Source organism: Dendrobates tinctorius, unplaced genomic scaffold (genome assembly GCF_039654945.1).
Source record: "Dendrobates tinctorius isolate UK_male_01 unplaced genomic scaffold, ASM3965494v1 ptg000046l, whole genome shotgun sequence".
In the NCBI taxonomy this organism is placed as follows: Eukaryota; Metazoa; Chordata; class Amphibia; order Anura; family Dendrobatidae; genus Dendrobates; species Dendrobates tinctorius.
In genome coordinates, this window is record NW_027361714.1 from 16160362 (window position 1) to 16184291 (window position 23930).

At 44.7% G+C, this 23930-nt stretch overlaps 1 protein-coding gene across 2 annotated transcripts in view; it reads right to left on the reverse strand.

The window, feature by feature from the left end:
• Positions 1 to 13628: 13628 nt before the first annotated feature.
• Positions 13629 to 23930, reverse strand: part of LOC141089603 (brefeldin A-inhibited guanine nucleotide-exchange protein 3-like) — a 153095-nt gene continuing 142793 nt past the window's right edge. For both annotated transcript variants that reach the window (XM_073576113.1, XM_073576112.1), the window contains one exon: positions 13629 to 13763. In XM_073576113.1, the coding sequence (XP_073432214.1) occupies positions 13710 to 13763 (54 nt within the window). In that variant the 3' untranslated portion in view covers positions 13629 to 13709. The remainder of the gene's footprint in view (positions 13764 to 23930) is intronic.

The window sequence follows — 23930 nt, forward strand, 5'->3', positions numbered from 1 at the left end:
ATTTCATTATATGTGCCTACCTATGGGGGTAATAAAAAGGGGGGGGTTATTTACTTTTTATTTTACTTTGATGGCTGTTAAAGTTTATCACAGTGATCAAAATGAATGAAATTGCAGCCGCTGATTCTGGCGGGCGCACTGCGCATGCGCCCACCATTTTCGAAGATGGCGGTGCCAATGATCCGGGACCGCAGGACACCGGTAGCGGCTCTAGGAAAGGTACCAGGGGGTGGGAGGAGAGGTGATCCGAAGGCGGGGGGAGCAGATGATGACAGCAGCAGCCGATCACCGCTGTCATTCAGCGGCGGGGGGGCAGATCAACCCCGTTAACCGTGGGGGGGGGTCAGATCGGTGTCTCCAGCCATGTTCGATGCTTCTAAGACACAAAAACAGAACACAGTATGACAAACGTGCATAAATACTCTGCTGTAAAACATATGTAACTGTAAGTAGCAAGTGCTAGTAAAAGATGTTAACAAAACCAGGGTATTTTGTTGATACGTTTTTTTGGAAAAAAAATGTACGCTAAGCCACTCCGCCGCGTCAAGGCATACCCTTCTCGGAGCAGTCCTATCTAATATATTTAAAAACCTGAACATGTGAATAATACCTTCATGAGCAGGGTTCAGAAAGGTGCTGCCCGGTATGGGCTCGCTGGGCAAAATGGCTTTTTATGCATGTCCCAAAGGAGAGAGGCGGGGATCTCCCAAAGCTTGCATAAGCAAGAAATCAATGGATTCAGAACACATGACACATGCACAAAAACTGAACGGGTCATAAGACCGGGTCATTGAAGGTATTATTCACATGTTCAGGTTTTTAAATATATTAGATAGGACTGCTCCGAGAAGGGTATGCCTTGACGCGGCGGAGTGGCTTAGCGTACATTTTTTTGCAAAAAAACGTATCAACAAAATACCCTGGTTTTGTTAACATCTTTTACTAGCACTTGCTACTTACAGTTACATATGTTTTACAGCAGAGTATTTATGCACGTTTGTCATACTGTGTTCTGTTTTTGTGTGTTAGTTCTTGGGTGGTGTGAACAGGGTCTTATGACCCGTTCAGTTTTTGTGCATGTGTCATGTGTTCTGAATCCATGTTCGATGCTTCTGCAGCATCGGCCATGGCTGGTTTGTAATATTTCATCAAATTTCAGAAATATTACTATCGCTCTGATTGGCTGTTTCACTTTTAACAGCCAATCAGAGCGATCGTAGCCATGTGGGGGCAAAACCACCCCCCTGTGGTGAAGTACAAAGCCCCCTGTATCTGCGGATCGGGTGACCTTTCATTGACCTCGGTCACCCGACCCGCAGGGGGGCTTTAAATCCATGACACAGCATATGCATCATTGGTCGGATTGGCACCGACACATACGCTGTCACTAGTCGGGAAGGAGTTAACTCTACTTGTAGGGGGTCATTACTGTATATACAGGAGATGTGGTGGGTACATACTTCATATAAAGATCTGTGTGGTCCGGTAGTGTACAGTGATGTGAAATACTTTTTGCCCACCCCTCCTGGTTTTTTACTCTCTTGCATCTTTGTCATACTTAAATGTTTCAGAGTAACAAACAAATTAAAATATTTGACAAAGATAGCACAAGTAAACACAAAATTCAATTTGTAGATGAAGGTCTTTATTATTAATTGGGAAGAAAATACAGGGCCCTGTGTGAAAGTTATTGCCCCCTATCTTTTTTTTAACTGTGGTTTGTCACATCTTTGAAAAGCAAAAGTTCAGTTTCCATAGCCCTACCCAGGCCTGATTACTGCCACACCTATCCTCAATCAAAAAATCACTTAAATAGGACCTGCTTGACAAAGTGAAGTAGACAAAAAGATCCTCAAAAGGTAGACATCATGCTGCGATCCGAAGAAATGCATGAACAAATGAGATGGAAAGTAATTCAGATCTATCAGTCTGGAAAAGGTTATAAAGCCATTTCTAAAGCTTTGATATTCCAGCGAACCACCGTGAGACCCATTATCCACAAATGAGAAAACATGGTACAGTGGTGAAACTTCCCAGGAGTGGTCTGGTCATTAAAGTTAAATACTGGGGGGATGAAAAGGTTATTGAAATTGGCATTTTTTTTTAAGTTTATTTTATATGAAAAAAATATTTTCTTCAACTGTACAATATAGGAACATAGCGATACATTGTACATAGCAATGCATCGCTGTGCTTATATACTCTGCTTCTGAACTCACAACCTGCAGTACAGCTCACTATTAACAAATGTGGCAATATTTTTTTAGTGTGGGCGGTAGATCACTGATAGAGCTGTTACCTGTGGGCGTTATTTTTCATGATTTTAATGTTTTGATTAAAGTTTTTAGTTTATTTCTATTTTTTTAATGGTGATGCAGTTTTTTTTCTCTTTATATATACTCCATTCCGATGTCATCACTGATACAATTGTGCTCAAAAGTTTACATATCGCTGTAGAACTTTTGCTTTCTTGGCCTTTTTTCAGAGAATATGAATGATAACATCAAAACTTTTTGGTGGCCAGAGTGGTCAGCTTTACCATCAGAGAAAATAAAGAACCTTATCCATAACTACCACAAACGACTTCAAGCAGTCATTAATTGATATTAGAGGGGGCAATACATGGTATTACAAAAAATGTGGTATGTAAACTATGATGAGAGTGATTTGGATGTTTTGGGTTGTCATTATAATTAAAAAGAAAACACAGTAGTATGACATAAATGGCTTCACCCAAACACTAACCATGAGTGGAGAAAAAGTTTTGATGTTATCATTCATATTCTCTGAAAAAAGGCCAAGAAAGCAATAATTCTGCCGGGCTATGTAAACTTTTGAGCACAACTGTATACCTGACAGGCCCATACATTCTAATATCACTAATATATACCTGAGAGGGGCTCATACATTCTGTATCTACAATAATTAATATATACCTGACAGGAGCCCGTACAGTCTACAATAATATATACCTGACAGGAGCCTGTACAGTCTATATCTATAATATATACCTGACAGGAGCCCGTACAGTCTATATCTACAATAATATATACCTGACAGGAGCCGATACAGTCTACATCTACAATAATATACACCTGACAGGAGCCCGTACAGTCTATCTACAATATACACCTGACAGGAGCCCATACAGTCTACATCTACAATAATATACACCTGACAGGAGCCCGTACAGTCTGTATCTACAATATACACCTGACAGGAGCCCATACAGTCTATATCTACAATAATATATACCTGGATTAAAAACACATGTGACATGCACAAATGTGAACAAGTCTGTCGGACACTGTTCACACCACCCACTAGCTGAAACACAAACAGAAGGCACAGAATAATAAATGTGCAGAAATACCTTGCAGTAAGACATATGACTGTCTTAATCCTGTTCATTTAGACACTGTTCAGGTTTTAAATATATTAGATAGGGACTGCTTCAATAAGGGTTACCTTGACGAGGAGCAGCTTGGTATACATTTCTTTGCAAAAAAAGTATCGACTAAATACCCTGTATTTGTTGTCATCTTTTTATCAGCACTTGCTGACTGCTGTCATGTGTCTTACTGCAAGGTATTTCTGCACATTTGTTATTCTGTGCCTTGTTTGTGTTTCAGCTAGTGGGTGGTGTGAACAGTGTCCGACCGACTTGTTCACATTTGTGCATGTCACGTGTTTTTAATCCAGTTTTTTTTTCGTGCTTATCCATGATTTGAGAGACCCCACCCCTCTTTTGTGTGACATGCACATAAAGAGCTGTCTTACACCACATGCCCATACTAGAAAGCACCTGTCTTAATCCTGTTCATTTAGACACTTCATATGTTCAGGTTTTAAATACATTAGATAGTGACTGCTTCAATAAGGGTTACCTTGACGAGGTGGAGCAGCTTGGTATACATTTTTTTGCAAAAAAAAAGTATCGACTAAATACCCTATATTTGTTGTCATCTTTTAATCCGCACTTGCTGACTGCTGTCATATGTCTTACTGCAAGGTATTTCTGCACATTTGTTATTCTGTGCCTTCTGTTTGTGTAATAATATATTACCTGACAGGAGCCTGTACAGTCTATATCTACAATAATATACACCTGACAGGAGCCCGTACAGTCTATCTACAATAATATATACCTGGATGGAGCCCATACAGTCTAGCATCTTCAGTAGTGAGCCAGCTAGACTGTATGGGCTGCAGTTAGGACCTGGAAGGAGCCCATACAGTCTAGCATCTTCAGTAGTGAGCCGGCTAGACTGTATGGGCCGCAGTTAGGACCTGGAAGGAGCTTATATGTTCGGCTGGCTTTAATAATTTATACCTTTAAAAGAGCACATACATTCTAGTGTCATGTATGGGCTGCAGTTAGGACCAGGCAGCAGCCCATAATGTCTGCTATCTTCAAGAAAATATACCTGGAAGGAGCCCATACAGTCTAGCATCTTCACCAGTGAGCTGGCTAGACTGTATGGGCTGCAGTAAGGCACCTGGATGGAGCCCATACAGTCTAGCATCTTCAGTAGTGAGCCAGCTAGACTGTATGGGCTGCAGTTAGGAACTGGAAGGAGCCCATACAGTTTAGCATCTTCAGTAGTGAGCCGTACTGAGCCGGCTAGACTGTATGGGCTGCAGTTAGGACCTGGAAGGATCCTATATATTCGGCTGGCTTTAATAATTTATACCTTGAAGGAGCACATACATTCTAGTGTCATGTATGGGCTGCAGTCAGGGCCAGGCAGCAGCCCATAATGCCTGCTATCTTCAAGAAAATATACCTGGAAGGAGCCCATACAGTCTAGCATCTTCACAAGTGAGCCGGCTAGACTGTATGGGCTGCAGTTAGGACATGGAAGCAACCCATACAGTTTAGCATCTTCAGTAGTAAGCCAGCTAGACTGTATGGGCTGCAGTTAGGACCTGGAAGGAGCCAATACAGTCTAGCATCTTCAGTAGTGAGCCGGCTAGACGGTATGGGCTGCAGTTAGGACCTGGAAGGAGCCTATATATTCGGCTGGCTTTAATAATTTATACCTTGAAGGAGCACATAAATTCTAGTGTCATGTATGGGCCGCAGTCAGGGCCAGGCAGCAGCCCATAATGTCTGCTATCTTCCAGAAAATATACCTGGAAGGAGCCCATACAGTCTAGCATCTTCAGTAGTGAGCCAGCTAGACTGTATGGGCTGCAGTAAGGCACCTGGAAGGAGCCCATACAGTCTAGCACCTTCAGTAGTGAGCCAGCTAGACTGTATGGGCTGCAGTAAGGCACCTGGAAGGAGCCCATACAGTCTAGCACCTTCAGTAGTGAGCCAGCTAGACTATGGGCTGCAGTAAGGCACCTCGAAGGAGCCCATACAGTCTAGCATCTTCAGTAGTGAGCCGGCTAGACTGTATGGGCTGCAGTTAGGACCTGGAAGGAGCCCATACAGTTTAGCATCTTCAGTAGTGAGCCAGCTAGACTGTATGGGCTGCAGTAAGGCACCTGGAAGGAGCCCATACAGTCTAGCATCTTCAGTAGTGAGCCGGCTAGACTGTATGGGCTGCAGTTAGGACCTGGAAGGAGCCCATACAGTTTAGCATCTTCAGTAGTGAGCCAGCTAGACTGTATGGGCTGCAGTAAGGCACCTGGAAGGAGCTCATACAGTCTAGCATCTTCAGTAGTGAGCCAGCTAGACTGTATGGGCTGCAGTAAGGCACCTGGAAGGAGCCCATACAGTCTAGCACCTTCAGTAGTGAGCCAGCTAGACTGTATGGGCTGCAGTAAGGCACCTGGAAGGAGCCCATACAGTCTAGCATCTTCAGTAGTGAGCCAGCTAGACTGTATGGGCTGCAGTAAGGCACCTGGAAGGAGCCCATACAGTCTAGCATCTTCAGTAGTGAGCCAGCTAGACTATGGGCTGCAGTAAGGCACCTGGTAAGAGCCCATACAGTCTAGCATCTTCAGTAGTGAGCCAGCTAGACTGTATGGGCTGCAGTAAGGCACCTGGAAGGAGCCCATGCAGTCTAGCATCTTCAGTAGTGAGCCAGCTAGACTGTATGGGCTGCAGTAAGGCACCTGGTAAGAGCCCATACAGTCTAGCATCTTCAGTAGTGAGCCAGCTAGACTGTATGGGCTGCAGTAAGGCACCTGGAAGGAGCCCATACAGTCTAGCATCTTCAGTAGTGAGCCAGCTAGACTGTATGGCCTGCAGTAAGGCACCTGGAAGGAGCCCATACAGTCTAGCATCTTCAGTAGTGAGCCAGCTAGACTGTATGGCCTGCAGTAAGGCACCTGGAAGGAGCCCATACAGTCTAGCACCTTCAGTAGTGAGCCAGCTAGACTGTATGGGCTGCAGTTAGGACCTGGAAGGAGCCCATACAGTTTAGCACCTTCAGTAGTGAGCCAGCTAGACTGTATGGGCTGCAGTAAGTCACCTGGAAGGAGCCCATACAGTCTAGCATCTTCAGTAGTGAGCCGGCTAGACTGTATGGGCTGCAGTAAGGCACCTGGAAGGAGCCCATACAGTCTAGCATCTTCAGTAGTGAGCCGGCTAGACTGTATGGGCTGCAGTTAGGACCTGGAAGGAGCCCATACAGTCTAGGCTCAACCGTCTGTATGTGGGCCGTGTCACCAGTGTCTGTTCTGTTCCTAGGAGGACGTGCCAGTGATGGGCAGTCCGTCTCCTACTTTGCCGCTGTTCTCAGTCCTGTCCCTCACTGTAAAGTCAGTGCCTCATTATCCAGCTGTATTCATCTAGTGAGGCAGTACAGCCTGCCATTAGTGATGAGTGAATGTGCTCGGCCCTACTCGGTACTCTCCCGAGTATCACCGTACTCAGCAAGCATTTTCAGGATTACTCGGGAACTTGGGTCTCCACCCCGCATTTTTGGTGGTCTTTAGGCTATGTGCACACGTTGCAGATTAGAGGATTTGGCCCTGCGGATCCGCAGCAGATCTGCAAGTGATGTACAGGAACATTTTAGGCTATGTAAAACAAAAAACGCTGTGCACATGCTGCAGATTTTTCAGCGCAGATTTGCTGCGGATTTAAAACTGCAGCATGTCACTTCTTTTGTGCGGATCTGCAGCAGTTTTACACCTGCTCCATGATAGAAATCCGCAGGTGTAAGAGTATGTGCACACGTTGCGGGTTCTACCGCGGATTTGGCCCTGCCGGGTCTGCAGCAGATTTTGCTACATTGTACAGTACCATTAAAGTCAATGGAATTTGAAAAACGCTGTGCGCATGCTGTGGAAAAATCCACCCGGATTTGCTGTGGGTTAATTTCCGCAGCATTTCAATTCTCTGTGCGGATCTGCAGCATTTCTGCACCCATTGAATTGCATTGATCCGCAGCAAAACCACAGGTCTCAAAAATACCTGCAGATGAAACGCTGCAGATCAGGAGGAGTGAAGAGTGTGGGCGGTGACGGTGTGCGTGTATGGTGTGTGGGCGGTGACGGTGTGCGTGTATGGTGTGTGGGCGGTGACTGGGCGGGCTGTGTGTGCAGGGATCTGCAGGGCTTATCGGGCTGTGTGGGGGGGTTACCGCGCCTGTGCGGGGCTCATCGGGCTGTCGGGGGGGGGGGGGGTCTGTGTGGGGCCTGTGCAGGGCTCATCAGGCTGTCGGGGGGGGTCTGTGCGGGGCTCATCGCGCTGTCGGGAGTCTGTGCGGGGGGGTTACCGGGGCTGTGCAGGGCTCATCGGGCTGTCGCAGGTCTGTACGGGGGTGATCGGGGCTCTGCGGTAGTGTGTATATGTATGCAGGCATCGTCCGATGGGACTACAAGTCCCATCGGGCGATGCCTGCTACTGTCAGTGAGTGACACATTAGCCAATGCTGGGACAGTAGTAGTCCCATCATCCAGCTAATGTGTTGCATGTTGAAAACAAACAAACAAACATACATTATATACAGAAAATACAACATACAGAACATATAACATACAACACATAACAGTACATACCGCACACACCTAATTCCCCGAAGCCATCGATCACCTGTAATAAACATAAAATAATAAACCAACCTATACTCATCTCTCCGCTGTAGTTCAATTAATAACGAGGGTCCCATGATGATCTCCCATGGAGAACAGCCACATCAGCTGATGCGACCGCTCCTCAGGGGCTCCAGCAATGATAAGACAGGCAGAGGTATCCCTCCGCCGGGAAAGAGGTCCCCTAACCCTAGTCCTAACCCTAAATCTCACACAGCAGTGCTGTAAAGTGAGACTTTGAACTCAGGTAAACTCAGTGATGCACTGCAGGAGCCATTGTCTCCTGTCAATTCATCACTGGGAGGCCCTATAGAACAGTCACATCACTTGATGTCACTGTTCTATAGGGGAGATCGTCGTGGGACCCTCGTTATTAATTGGACTGCGTCGGACTGGGAGTATACGGTTGGTATATTATTTTTCGTTTTATTCTAGGAGACTATGGCGTTGCTTGGATCTGAGCATGCAATAAACATATGAAAACCATGTTGTGTTTTATTTCATTAAAAAACTTTATTCTTGTTTTTTTAACCCTTTCAAAAGATTAATAATGGAAAGGTGTCTTATTGACGCCTCTCCATTATTAACCAGGCTTAATATCACCTTAAAATAGCAAGGTGACATTAACCCCTTATATTACCCCATATCCCACCCCTACACGGGAGTGGGAAGAGAGGGGCTAAGTGCCAGAATTGGCGCATCTTATAGATTCGCCATTTCTGGGGCAACTACGGGCTGGTATTTGTAACCAGGGGGACCAATGTCCATGGCCCTTTCCTAGGCTATGAATATCAGCCCGCAGCTGTCTGCGTAGCCTGTCTATAAAATATAGGGGGACTCCACATCATTTTTTTGGGGGTCCCTCTCTTTCAATAGCCAGTAAAGGCTATACAGACAGCTGCAGGCTGATATTTATAGCCTTGGAAGGGGCCATGGGTATTACTCCCTTCCCAGGCTACAAATATTGGCCCCCGGCCGTAGGCTTTCCCCCTCTGGCGCAGAAAATTGAGTGGGAGACCACGCCTTTTTTTTGTATTTATATGGCTGTATATCTATAGATATATCCATAGATAAATCTATAGATTTAGCCATAGATATATCTATAGATAGATGGATGGATGGATGGATAGATCGATCTATCCATCCATCCATCTCCCTGTCTTTGTGTGTGTGTAATGGAGTGTGGGTTGGACAAATGTAAAAGAGGAGGTTGGACAGAAATGACATCACAAATCTTTTTTTTTTTGTTAAACCTATCTTTATTTAGCTTACAAAAACGCATACAAATCCGCAGGCAAAACCGCACTGAAAAACCGCGGCAAAAACGTTTTCTGCCAAGAGCTGCGGTTTTTGTGCGGAAAAATCCACGGGAGAGTCCGCAACGTGTGCACACACCTTAAAACTGCAGGGGAAAGCCACACAAAGATTATGTGCACACGTTGCGGATTCTGCTGCGGATCCGCAGGGAATTTGGCCCTGCGGATCTGCAGCAGATCTGCAGGCATGGTACAGTACAATGCTAATCAATGGGTTTTCAAAACCGCAGTGCACATGCTGTTTAGTTTTCCACGCGGATTTGCTGCGGTTTTAAATCAGCACCATGTCAATTCTTTCTGCGGATTTTGCAGAGGTTTGAAACCTGTTCCATTGTCCAGGTGTCAAACCGCAGGTCACTTTACCTGCAGTCTTACCTGCAAATCCGTGCGGAAGAAACAGCAGATGATTCCACACTGTGTGCACTCACCCAAAAAATGCAGAAAATCTGCAGTAAATCTGCACTAAATCCGCAGGTAAAACGCAGGTCATTATACCTGCGGATTTAGCAAAATCTGCGCAGAAAATTCCACAGCAGAATTCACACCATGTGCACATACCCTTAGAGACCCAATCACACTGCAGGGATTGTTTGCCAGGCTCTGAAACGACGCAGCCATCTTTGTTGTGGTCGTGCAGTGATTGGCTGGCTGCACAGCATTATCAGGGGTATAAGGCTATGTGCACAAGTTGCGGATTCTCCCGCGGGTTTTTCCGCACTAAAACCGCAGCTGCTGGCAGAAGCCGCGGATGCGGTTTTGCTGCGGAAAACATGCGTTTTTACCTGCGCTTTTGGAATCAGGAATTGTATGCGTTTTCAACAGCATCACATATCAATAAAGTTTTACAAAGTAGACTTGTTAAAAGAAAAAAAAAAAGGATTTAATTTTCTGGTCCAACCCTTTTGTTTGCAATTTTGCTTTGCTAAATATAGTCATAAGCATGTACACACACATACTCACATTACACATACTCAAAGATCTACTCACACATGTACTCACACACGTACTTCACGTGTACTCACACATACACATGTACTCACAAACACGTACTCACACACGTACTTCACATGCACTCACACACATGTACTCACACATGTACTTAGAAACACGTACTCACACACACGTACTCACACACACATGTACTTAGAAACACGTACTCACACACATACACACACACACACGTACTCACACATGTACTTAGAAATACCTACTCATACACACGTACTCACACATATACTTAGAAACACGTACTCACACACACATACACACGTACTCACACATGTACTTAGAAACACGTACTCACACACACATACACACGTACTCACACATGTACTTAGAAACACGTACTCACACACACATACTCACACATGTACTTAGAAACACGTACTCACACGTACTTCACATGCACTCACACACGTACTCACACATGTACTTAGACACATCCCATAGTTTAAGGTTAATATGACGGTCTCTTTTGCTGTTGACGATCAAGGTTGTGGCACACACTCAACCAGGGAGAGCTGACACCGTGAGGAACCACCACCAATACATGGAGTGTCTCAGGGGCAAGAAAAATGGTGTGAGGCACTATGACTGCTGTAACTAGAAGGCCGGCTCAAGGAAGACACAAGTGTGTCTGACAAAAGGGTATGTGCATGATACAAGACAAGACCAAGTGTGGACACAGGGCAGCACGGTGGCTCAGTGGATAGCACTGTAGCATTGCAGCGCTGGAGTCCTGGGTTCAAATCCCACCAAGGCCAACATCTGCAATAAGTTTGTATGTTCTCCCCGTGTTTGCGTGGGTTTCCTCCGGCTTCTACGGTTTCCTCCCACATTCCAAAGACATACTGATAGGGAATCTAGATTGTGAGCCCCATCGGAGACAGCGATGATAATGTGTGCAAACTGTAAGCGCTGCGGAATATGTTACCGCTATATAAAAATAAAGATTACTATTAAGATTATTAGTCTCGTCATTAATGCGTGTGTTAAGGGTAACAACCGTGTAAATACTTAATTATGAGGACAAAGTGATACACATCAAGGTACGTGCGACTGCACGCCAACATCCAAGGCATGTTATGTGCTAGGTGGCAGACAAGGGTTAGGTGGCATCTGACTCCTGACATCTGGCAACGATTAACCGGTTCTGGACATCATCTCCGGACATCAGGCTGCAGTCATCACTCTCCGGACCTATGTCAGCCATCGCCAGACTACGGGCATCCGGCAGGCAAGCCAGGGTTCAGTCAAGGGGGTGCGTCAGTTCAAGACATGGTCCAAGGCAGGATTCAACACAAAGTCCTGCGAGTGAAGAGACACATGCCAACTGCAGGGTTCTTGTCAAAGAGCAGAACATAGGCAGTAACAGAGAGGTGGGTACGGACAACACGTAAGGTTTCAACACAGCTCATACAGATCAGAACACAACAGAGATTAAAGGTTTAGGACAGAGCAATAATCGAAAAAGACTTGTGATAAAGAAGCACGAAACGCACAGTGCGAGAAACAGTGTGGGTGCAAGAAAGCATGAGGCACATAGAGGAGGGCACGGTTACAACCAGGCGCGTGCAAGGGGCACACAGCGACAAGGTAGGGCTAAGGTACAGAAGACGCCACTGCAAAGCCTGGTGAAAGTGAAACTGCACGCGCCTTCAAAAACATGCACAAAAAGTACACTAGGAACACAGGCAAGGTACAAGAGCTAGGGAATGTAACCTGAAGAACAGAGCAGAGTCTATGACAAATAAGCATAACGTAAGGTAGAGCATAGAGACTGGAAAAGACAGATCATAGGAAGGAGCAAGAAGGACAACAAAATAATTTTGGAAACGTATAAATTTATTTATGGATAAATAACATTTGACAAACATGTCAACCTCTTTTTTTCAATTTGAAAATACATTGTGGACACAAAGCAGTCCATTTCAGAACAACAGAACAAAAACTGATAAAACAAAAAGATAACTTTAATTTAAGTTGTAGTACTGGGGGTAATAGCCATACCCAGTACTGCAATCTGATGTGGAGTCTCCTGCTGCCTGCAACTGCTGGGTGAAGCTGTGGTGTTGACTCTCTTGGCGCACAGGGGATGGAGGTTGCGGGCCTTGTTGTCTGGCCCTGAATAGGCCAAAAAGACCCATCCAAATCTGTTCGTAGTTGAAGATTGGAGCAGGGTCCTCTAGAGCTGTTAGGAACATGTGGACCACACTCATGAAAATTGACTGCCTGTCCGGTGGCAGTGATCGAGTTTTGCTTGCAATTTGTAGCGCAAAGAAATCATACTGGTCCTCTGAAGTGGATTTTTTAATCAACTCCAGAGTATCAGTCACTTCCTTGACACTAGGATCTTCATTTTTTTTTTTTTGTTGTTTTTTTTTTAGTCGGCTCTCCTGCCACCGGACAGGCAGGTCGGTGTCGAACATCAGGTTCTGCCAAACCAGATGTTCCTGCAGCTGGTGTTGCAGATGTTCCATCAGATGCAGAGCATGTGGCAACAGCAGAAGGTGGTTCGACACTTGGTGAACAGATGTCCCCAGCTCCAGAAGATCCTGCTCCATCTTCGGACTCTTGTCCGGTCTGTTTAGGTGGTTCAATGTTCCCTTGAGTGCTGGAAAAAAATAAATAAATACATTAATATGGTATGTAGCCTTGCGGCATAGAAGCTACACTTTGGACACAGCCAACATCCCACTCATTGAAAAGTGCTGCTCCCTTTTTCTTGCACCATGGTGATAAAGCCTGTTTTCAATAAAGACATGACAAATAACATGATGCTATAATTTGACGTTGAAACTTAGCTTGCGTAGCAAGAACGCCTACGCAAGCTAGCTAGACATGCTGCGGTGTACAATAAACGTGCAACATGTCGTGTTAGGTATGCCTCATCCCTACATCTTTGGACGCATAGTGTTGAAGGCATTTACGGAAATCCAATTAAATTTCCTGGAATATCTGTATCCTGGCAATTGAACGATGTAACATGACGCAGCGTTAATTATGCAACGCACCCAATTTTTACTGTACACATGGCTAAACACAATACAAGTTTTGTTTGGGCTTTTTCAAAAAATTACCTCCGCGCATTCCTGCTTGATATCACAAACTGGAGTTCTTCAAAAAAAGGGAAAGTGGTTCTTGCTTGGCGATGATCCACTTTTGGAGCAGTTAACCAGAAACTTGGTAAAACGGTCCCTTACCGACCGCCAACGCAGCTTGACATCTTTCTCTACAGAACAAACAAAAAGAAAAACTTTAGTACATTTTCAAATAAATATAATATTACACATCATGAAAAGTTTGAAAATTACCACTTTGCAACTGTACGGCATTCGTGAATTGATTCTAGTCGGCATACATCTGGCGGCAAATTTTGGTCCAGCACAGGTCCCTATAATGTCAGTCCTTGTAGGTATCCTCTGCCTGGTCCCAGATAGCTGGATAGTCCCGGACCTAAAATGTATAGACAGTAATGTGTTAACATGCTGTAACCAACACAAAATTGTTGATATTTTAAAATTAGGGAATATGCCACCGATTTTGAGTACAATCACCTGCCTGTACCGCCATCAGAGGATTATCTACAGCATTCTGCCATGCTCTAGGTATGCCACCGATGTTTGCATAAAGAGTACAACAACGAGTTATATAATATACTCAACACAATCCGGTTCCAATGGGTGTCGCGGTCCGGTACGGGGCCCTCAAATTTTCTAGTGAAGCCGTCCTGCTTAGTATATCTCTGTGACAATTCCCGGCGCCAGAGAGGACCACAACACCCAGTGCACCAGACCGCGCACCGTGTCTAATCAAATAGTCGGCCCATCATCTACAGCATTACAGAATGCATTACACAATGCGATAAATAAGGCCATGGCGGGGACCAAAGCAGATAGGTGTACAAATAGGTGACATATTCACTTTTAATCAAACCACAAACCAAATCTAAACCCTATGCCTACTCCTAACACAAATGAGTATCATAAAGATTTATTTTATTCTTAAAATATGAAGTTGGGGTCCCCCTATATTTCATAGTCAGAAAGGCTACGCACACAGCTGTGGGCTGATATTCTGAGCCGAGGAAGGTGATGAATAGCAGGCCAAAGCTGTCTGTGTAGCCTTTATGGCTATAAAATATAGGGTGACCCCCCAAACAAAGAACGTGTGATGCACAATATATTTCAGAGGCCGAAAGGCTATGCAGACAGCTGCAGGATGATCTGCATAGCCTTGGAAGGGGCCTTAGATCTTGATCCCCCCCCCGATGTACATATGAGTCCGCCTCTGCCAAAGAAAGTCCGCATCTATAAGATGCGGAAATATTTGGGCCTAGCCACTCTCTTCCCATGTAGCGGCGGGATATGGGGTAAAATAGGGGTTAATGTGACCTTTTCTGATAGGTGACATTAGGCACGGTTAAGAATGGATAAGCGTCAATAAGACGCAGATCCATTTTAAATCCTAAACTGTCCAACAGTAAATAACCCCCCAAAAATAAAAATAATTTTAATAAAAAAAAAAAAAAAAAAAGGAGGACCCGAAAAAAAAACAAAAACATGCAGGACGATATTTACAGCCTTGGAAAGGGTTAATATCCATGTCCCCTTTCCCAGGCTACGAATATGAGCCCGCAGCTGTCTGCGTAGACTCTCTGGCTCTAAAAAAAATGGAGACCCCCCAAAAAAATGACGTGGGGGTCCCCCATATTTTAGGGCCAGAAAGGCTACGCTGACAGCTGTGGGCTCATATTCATAGCCTAGGAAGGGGTCATGGATATTGCCCCCCTGGCTACAAATATGAGCCCGCAGCCGCCCCAGAAATGGCGCATCTATAAGATGTGCCAATTCCGGCACTTAGCCTGTCTATTCCCACTCCCGCTCAGCGGCGGGCGGGATGTGGGGTAATAAAGTGGTTAATGCCACCTTTGATTGACAGGTGTCATTAACCCCGGTTAATAATGGAGAAGCGTCAATAAGACGCCGATCCATTAATAAGCCCATAGAGATAGTTTGAAAAAAAAAAAAAACAGACACATTAAAAAAAAAAAATTAATGAAATAAAACAGTGTTTTTGACCAAAAATTTATTTTTTCGCGCAATGCTATGCGACGCCCTCGATCAACCTAGAGAAAAAATAAAAAACAAACCAATTATATACCTACCGTTCCGTCGCAGTCCATAAAACGAGTGTCCCACGACAATCTGACATGGAGAACAGTCACATCAGGTGATGTGACCATTCTCCATGGCAACAGAAACACACTGCCAGGAGCTCAGCTCCTGTAGTGGGTTACTGCGCATGTGCCCAGAGTTTACCTGAGTTCAGTGACTCAAGTAACCTCCTTTACGGCACTGCTGCGTGGGAAACTTCACACGCAGCAAGAGGGCCATAAAGCGAGGTCCCGGAGCCGCCGAACACCGGGAAACTCGGCGATACACTGCAGGAGCACCGCTCCTGCTAGTGTATCGACCGAGGACAGAAGAGATCGCCGTGGGACAATCGATTATGGATTTCTGCGGACAGGGAGTATAGATTTTGTTTATTTTTATTTTTTTTAGGGGAACAATGGCTTCAGGGAACAAAATGTCCTGTATGGTGAGTATGTAATGTATGTTTTATGTTGTATGTCATGTGTTACATGTGTGTAATGTTACATGTATTGTACTTTTTTTTTTTTTTTACATGCACAATTGTGCTCGGTCACCGCAGGGACTACTCCCCCATCCTATAGCCGGATGGGGGTAGCAGGCCCATACGGCGACTGAGCACAATTGTGGGGCTACTGTCACATGGGGACTGACTCACACAGACAGACACACAAACATACATGCATACATACCAAATCGATCAGACGCCCCACATCGATCCCCATGCGACGGTAGCCTTCCATGACGGCAACTTCCTGCTTTTTCCCTACACTACATTCCGCCCAGACACTTCCTCCCGCCTGACATCACTTCCCTATGCAGCGGTTTTGACACCGAAATCCGCAGCAAAAACTGCACATATGCCGGATTTGCTGCGGATTTTAAAGACTCTATACAAGTCTATGGGTGCAGAACCGCTGCAGAATCGCAGAAATAATTGACATGATGCGTTTTGTAATCCGCCTCAAAACCGCGCGGTTTTTACCGCACCATGTGCACAGCGGTTTCGTTTTACCATAAACTTTAATGGTACTGTACTTTGTTGCGGAAACCGCAGCAGTTCCGCAGAATTAAAACCACTGCGGAATCGCGGGTAAAACCTCAACGTGTACACATAGTCTAAGAGACCGGACGCCGCCCTTCTCAGGGCATTCAGTTCTGGATTAAGAGAGTGTAGGGAGGGCAGCTGCCTTGATAGGTTCAGAATTGGGCATTTCTCAGTTAGTGTGGGGTCTACCATCCTAAACAACTCACATCTAGCTAAAGCAACAGTCCTTCTAAGGACTAATTCCGGAGTATATAGGTTCCAGTGTTAGGCAGGCAGGGGAGTGTACGTCCCTCTATACACATCAGTGCAAGGCCTGCAGGCACTGTATGTGTGTATATAGAGCATTGCATACATCAAGAGGGTCCATTCCCTTCCTGTTTTCTGGTGCAGCTGCTGCTACCTGTAGGATATATTGGCAGCATATAGCTAGCCCCAAGTGCAATTGGAATACAGGCCGCACATTTTTTGGTGTGGTGCCTCCGTGCAGCTCACATTTGTGCGTGCTCAAAGTTTGGCCAGTTTACGGCTGTTTTCTTTTTTTGCCTGGCTGTCACTTTTGCTATCTGATAAAACATCACAGATGTGCACTGCTCCATAGTATAACATTTGGCTGAGTGCTATCTGATAAACATCACAGATCTGCACTGCCCCATAGTATAACATTGGGCTGAGTGCCACCTGATAAAACATCACAGATCATCACTGCCCCATAGTATAACATTGGGCTGAGTGCTATCTGATAAAACATCACAGATCTGCACAGCCCCATAGTATAACATTGGGTTGAGTGCTATCTGATAAAACATCACAGATCTGCACTGCACCATAGTATAACATTGGGCTGAGTGCTATCTGATAAACATCACAGATCTGTACTGCCCCATAGTATAACATTGGGCTGAGTGCTATCTGATACATCACAGATCTGCACTGGCTCATAGTATAACATTGGACTGATTGCTATCTGATAAACATCACAGATCTGCACTGCTCCATAGTATAACATTGGGCTGAGTGGTATCTGATAAAACATCACAGATCTGCACAGCCCCATAGTACAACATTGGGCTGATTGCTATCTGATAGAACATCACAGATCTGCACTGCCCCATAGTATAACATTGGGCTGAGTGCTATCTGATAAAACATCACAGATCTGCACTGCCCCATAGTATAACATTGGGCTGAGTGCTATCTGATAAAACATCACAGATCTGCACTGCCCCATAGTATAACATTGGGCTGAGTGCTATCTGATAAAACATCACAGATCTGCACTGCCCCATAGTATAACATTGGACTGAGTGCTATCTGATAAACATCACAGATCTGCACTGCCCCATAGTATAACATTGGGCTGAGTGCTATCTGATAAAACATCACAGATCTGCACTGCCCCATAGTATAACATTGGACTGAGTGCTATCTGATAAACATCACAGATCTGCACTGCCCCATAGTATAACATTGGGCTGAGTGCTATCTGATAAAACATCACAGATCTGCACAGCCCCATAGTACAACATTGGGCTGAGTGCTATCTGATAAACATCACAGATCTGCACTGCCCCATAGTATAACATTGGGCTGAGTGCTATCTGATAAACATCACAGATCTGCACTGCCCCATAGTATAACATTGGGCTGAGTGCTATCTGATAAACATCACAGATCTGCACTGCTCCATAGTATAACATTGGGCTGAGTGCTATCTGATAAACATCACAGATCTGTACTGCCCCATAGTATAACATTGGGCTGAGTGCTATCTGATACATCACAGATCTGCACTGCCTCATAGTATAACATTGAACTGATTGCTATCTGATAAACATCACAGATCTGCACTGCTCCATAGTATAACATTGGGCTGAGTGCTATCTGATAAAACATCACAGATCTGCACAGCCCCATAGTACAACATTGGGCTGATTGCTATCTGATAGAACATCACAGATCTGCACTGCCCCATAGTATAACATTGGGCTGAGTGCTATCTGATAAAACATCACAGATCTGCACAGCCCCATAGTATAACATTGGGTTGAGTGCTATCTGATAAAACATCACAGATCTGCACTGCCCCATAGTATAACATTGGGCTGAGTGCTATCTGATAAAACATCACAGATCTGCACTGCCCCATAGTATAACATTGGGCTGAGTGGTATCTGATAAAACATCACAGATCTGCACAGCCCCATAGTACAACATTGGGCTGATTGCTATCTTATAGAACATCACAGATCTGCACTGCCCCATAGTATAACATTGGGCTGACTGCTATCTGATAAAACATCACAGATCTGCACAGCCCCATAGTATAACATTGGGTTGAGTGCTATCTGATAAAACATCACAGATCTCCACTGCTCCATAGTATAACATTGGACTGAGTGCTATCTGATAAACATCACAGATCTGCACTGCCCCATAGTATAACATTGGGCTGAGTGCTATCTGATAAACATCACAGATCTGTACTGCCCAATAGTATAACATTGGGCTGAGTGCTATCTGATACATCACAGATCTGTACTGCCTCACAGTATAACATTGGGCTGAGTGCTATCTGATAAACATCACAGATCTGCACTGCTCCATAGTATAACATTGGGCTGAGTGCTATCTGATAAACATCACAGATCTGCACTGCCCCATAGTATAACATTGGGCTGAGTGCTATCTGATAAACATAACAGATCTGCACTGCCCCATAGTATAACATTGGGCTGAGTGCTATCTGATAAACATCACAGATCTGCACTGCCCCATAGTATAACATTGGGCTGAGTGCTATCTGATAAACATCACAGATCTGCACTGCCCCATAGTATAACATTGGGCTGAGTGCTATCTGATAAACATAACAGATCTGCACTGCCCCATAGTATAACATTGGGCTGAGTGCTATCTGATAAACATCACAGATCTGTACTGCCCCATAGTATAACATTGGGCTGAGTGCCACTTGATAAAACATCACAGATCTGCACTGTCTCAAAGTATAACATTGGGCTGAGTGCCACCTGATAAACATCACAGATCTGCACTGCCCCATAGTATAACATTGGGCTGAGTGCTATTTGATAAAACATCACAGATCTGCACTGCCTCATAGCATTCAGCCCAATGTAATACTATGAGGCAGTGCAGATCTGTGATGTTTTATCAGAAAGCACTCAGCCCAATGTTATACTATGGGGCAGTGCAGATCTGTGATGTTTTATCAGATACATTAGGCTGAGTGCTATCTGATAAACATCACAGATCTGCACTGCCCCATAGTATAACAGTGGGCTGAGTGCTATCTTATAAAACATCACAGATCTGCACTGCCCCATAGTATAACATTGGGCTGAGTGCTATCTGATAAACATCACAGATCTGCACTGCCCCATAGTATAACATTGGGCTGAGTTCTATCTGAGAAAACATCACAGATCTGCACTGCCCCATAGTATAACATTGGGCTGAGTGCTATCTGATAAACATCACAGATCTGCACTGCCTCATAGTATAACATTGGGCTGAGTGCTATCTGATAAAACATCACAGATCTGCACTGCCCCATAGTATAACATTGGGCTGAGTGCTATCTGATAGAACATCACAGATCTGCACTGCCCCATAGTATAATATTGGGCTGAGTGCCATCTGATAAAACATCATAGATCTGTACTGCCCCATAGTATAACATTGGGCTGAGTGCCACCTGATAAAACATCATAGATCTGCACTGCCCCATGGTATAACATTGGGCTGAGTGCCACCTGATAAAACATCATAGATCTGCACTGCCCCATGGTATAACTTTGGGCTGAGTGCCACCTGATAAACATCACAGATCTGCACTGCCCCATAGTATAACATTGGGCTGAGTGCTATCTGATAAAACATCACAGATCTGCACTGCCCCATAGTATAACATTGGGCTGAGTGCTATCTGATAGAACATCACAGATCTGCACTGCCCCATAGTATAATATTGGGCTGAGTGCCACCTGATAAAACATCATAGATCTGTACTGCCCCATAGTATAACATTGGGCTGAGTGCCACCTGATAAAACATCATAGATCTGCACTGCCCCATGGTATAACATTGGGCTGAGTGCCACCTGATAAACATCACAGATCTGCACTGCCCCATAGTATAACATTGGGCTGAGTGCTATCTGATAGAACATCACAGATCCGCACTGCCTCATAGTATAACATTGGGCTGAGTGCCACCTGATAAAACATCATAGATCTGCACTGCCCCATAGTATAACATTGGGCTGAGTGCCACCTGATAAAACATCATAGATCTGCACTGCCCCATAGTATAACATTGGGCCGAGTGCCACCTGAAAAAACATCACAGATCTGCACTGCTCCATAGTATAACATTGGGCTGAGTGCCACCTGAAAAAACATGATAGATCTGCACTGCCCCATAGTATAACATTGGACTGATTGCTATCTGATAAAACATCACAGATCTGCACTGCCCCATAGTATAACATTGGCCTGAGTGCTATTTGATAAAACATCACAGATCTGCACTGCTTCATAGCACTCAGCCCAATGTAATACTATGAGGCAGTACAGATCTGTGATGTTTATCAGATAGCACTCAGCCCAATGTTATACTATGGGGCAGTGCAGATCTGTGATGTTTTATCAAATAGCGCTCAGCCCAATGTTATACTATGGGGCAGTGCAGACCTGTGATGTTTTATCAGATAGCACTCAGCCCAATGTAATACTATCTGATAAACATTACAGATCTGCACTGCCCCATAGTATAACATTGGGCTGAGTGCCACCTGATAAACATCACAGATCTGCACTGCCCCATAGTATAACACTGGGCTGAGTGCCACCTGATAAAACATCACAGATCTGCACTGCCCCATAGTATAACATTGGGCTGAGTGCCACCTGATAAAACATCACAGATCTGCACTGCCCCATAGTACAACATTGGGCTGAGTGCTATCTGATAAAACATCACAGAACTGTACTTCCCCATAGTAGAACATTGGGCTGAGTGCTATCTGATAAACATCACAGATCTGCACTGCCTCATAGTATAACATTGGGCTGAATGCCACCTGATAAAACATCATAGATCTGTACTGCCCCATAGTAGAACATTGGGCTGAGTGCTATCTGATAAAACATCACAGATCTGCACTGCCCCATAGTATAACATTGGGCTGAGTGCTATCTGATAAACATCACAGATCTGCACTGCCTCATAGTATAACATTGGGCTGAATGCCACCTGATAAAACATCATAGATCTGTACTGCCCCATAGTAGAACATTGGGCTGAGTGCTATCTGATAAAACATCACAGATCTGCACTGCCCCATAGTATAACATTGGGCTGAGTGCTATCTGATAAAACATCACAGATCTGCACTGCCCCATAGTATAACATTGGCCTGAGTGCTATCTGATAAAACATCACAGATCTGCACTGCCCCATAGTATAACATTGGGCTGAGTGCTATCTGATAAACATCACAGATCTGTACTGCTCCATAGTATAACATTGGGCTGAGTGCTATCTGATAAACATCACAGATCTGCACTGCCCCATAGTATAACATTGGGCTGAGTGCCACCTGATAAAACATCACAGATCTGCACTGCCCCATAGTATAACATTGGGCTGAGTGCTATCTGATAAACATCACAGATCTGCACTGCCCCATAGTATAACATTGGGCTGAGTGCTATCTGATAAAACATCACAGATCTGCACTGCCCCATAGTATAACATTGGGCTGAGTGCTATCTGATAGAACATCACAGATCTGCACTGCCCCATAGTATAACATTGGGCTGAGTGCCACCTGATAAAACATCATAGATCTGCACTGCCCCATAGTATAACATTGGGCTGAGTGCCACCTGATAAAACATCATAGATCTGCACTGCCCCATGGTATAACTTTGGGCTGAGTGCCACCTGATAAACATCACAGATCTGCACTGCCCCATAGTATAACATTGGGCTGAGTGCTATCTGATAGAACATCACAGATCCGCACTGCCCCATAGTATAACATTGGGCTGAGTGCCACCTGATAAAACATCATAGATCTGCACTGCCCAATAGTATAACATTGGGCTGAGTGCCACCTGAAAAAACATGATAGATCTGCACTGCCCCATAGTATAACATTGGGCTGAGTGCTGTCTGATAAACATCACAGATCTGCACTGCCCCATAGTATAACATTGGGCTGAGTGCCACCTGAAAAAACATCACAGATCTGCACTGCCCCATAGTATAACATTGGACTGATTGCTATCTGATAAACATCACAGATCTGCACTGCCCCATAGTATAACATTGGCCTGAGTGCTATTTGATAAAACATCACAGATCTGCACTGCTTCTTAGCACTCAGCCCAATGTAATACTATGAGGCAATACAGATCTGTGATGTTTATCAGATAGCACTCAGGCCAATGTTATACTATGGGGCAGTGCAGATCTGTGATGTTTTATCAAATAGCGCTCAGCCCAATGTTATACTATGGGGCAGTGCAGACCTGTGATGTTTTATCAGATAGCACTCAGCCCAATGTAATACTATCTGATAAACATTACAGATCTGCACTGCCCCATAGTATAACATTGGGCTGAGTGCCACCTGATAAACATCACAGATCTGCACTGCCCCATAGTATAACATTGGGCTGAGTGCCACCTGATAAAACATCACAGATCTGCACTGACCCATAGTACAACATTGGGCTGAGTGCTATCTGATAAAACATCACAGATCTGCACTGCCCCATAGTATAACATTGGGCTGAGTGCCACCTGATAAAACATCACAGATCTGCACTGCCCCATAGTACAACATTGGGCTGAGTGCTATCTGATAAAACATCACAGATCTGCACTGCCCCATAGTATAACATTGGGCTGAGTGCCACCTCATAAAACATCACAGATCTGCACTGCCCCATAGTATAACATTGGACTTAGTGCTATCTGATAAAACATCACAGAACTGTACTTCCCCATAGTAGAACATTGGGCTGAGTGCTATCTGATAAACATCACAGATCTGCACTGCCCCATTATATAACATTGGGCTGAATGCCACCTGATAAAACATCATAGATCTGTACTGCCCCATAGTAGAACATTGGGCTGAGTGCTATCTGATAAAACATCACAGATCTGCACTGCCCCATAGTATAACATTGGGCTGAGTGCTATCTGATAAAACATCACAGATCTGCACTGCCCCATAGTATAACATTGGGCTGAGTGCTATCTGATAAAACATCACAGATCTGCACTGCCCCATAGTATAACATTGGGCTGAGTGCTATCTGATAAAACATCACAGATCTGCACAGCCCCATAGTATAACATTGGCCTGAGTGCTATCTGATAAAACAT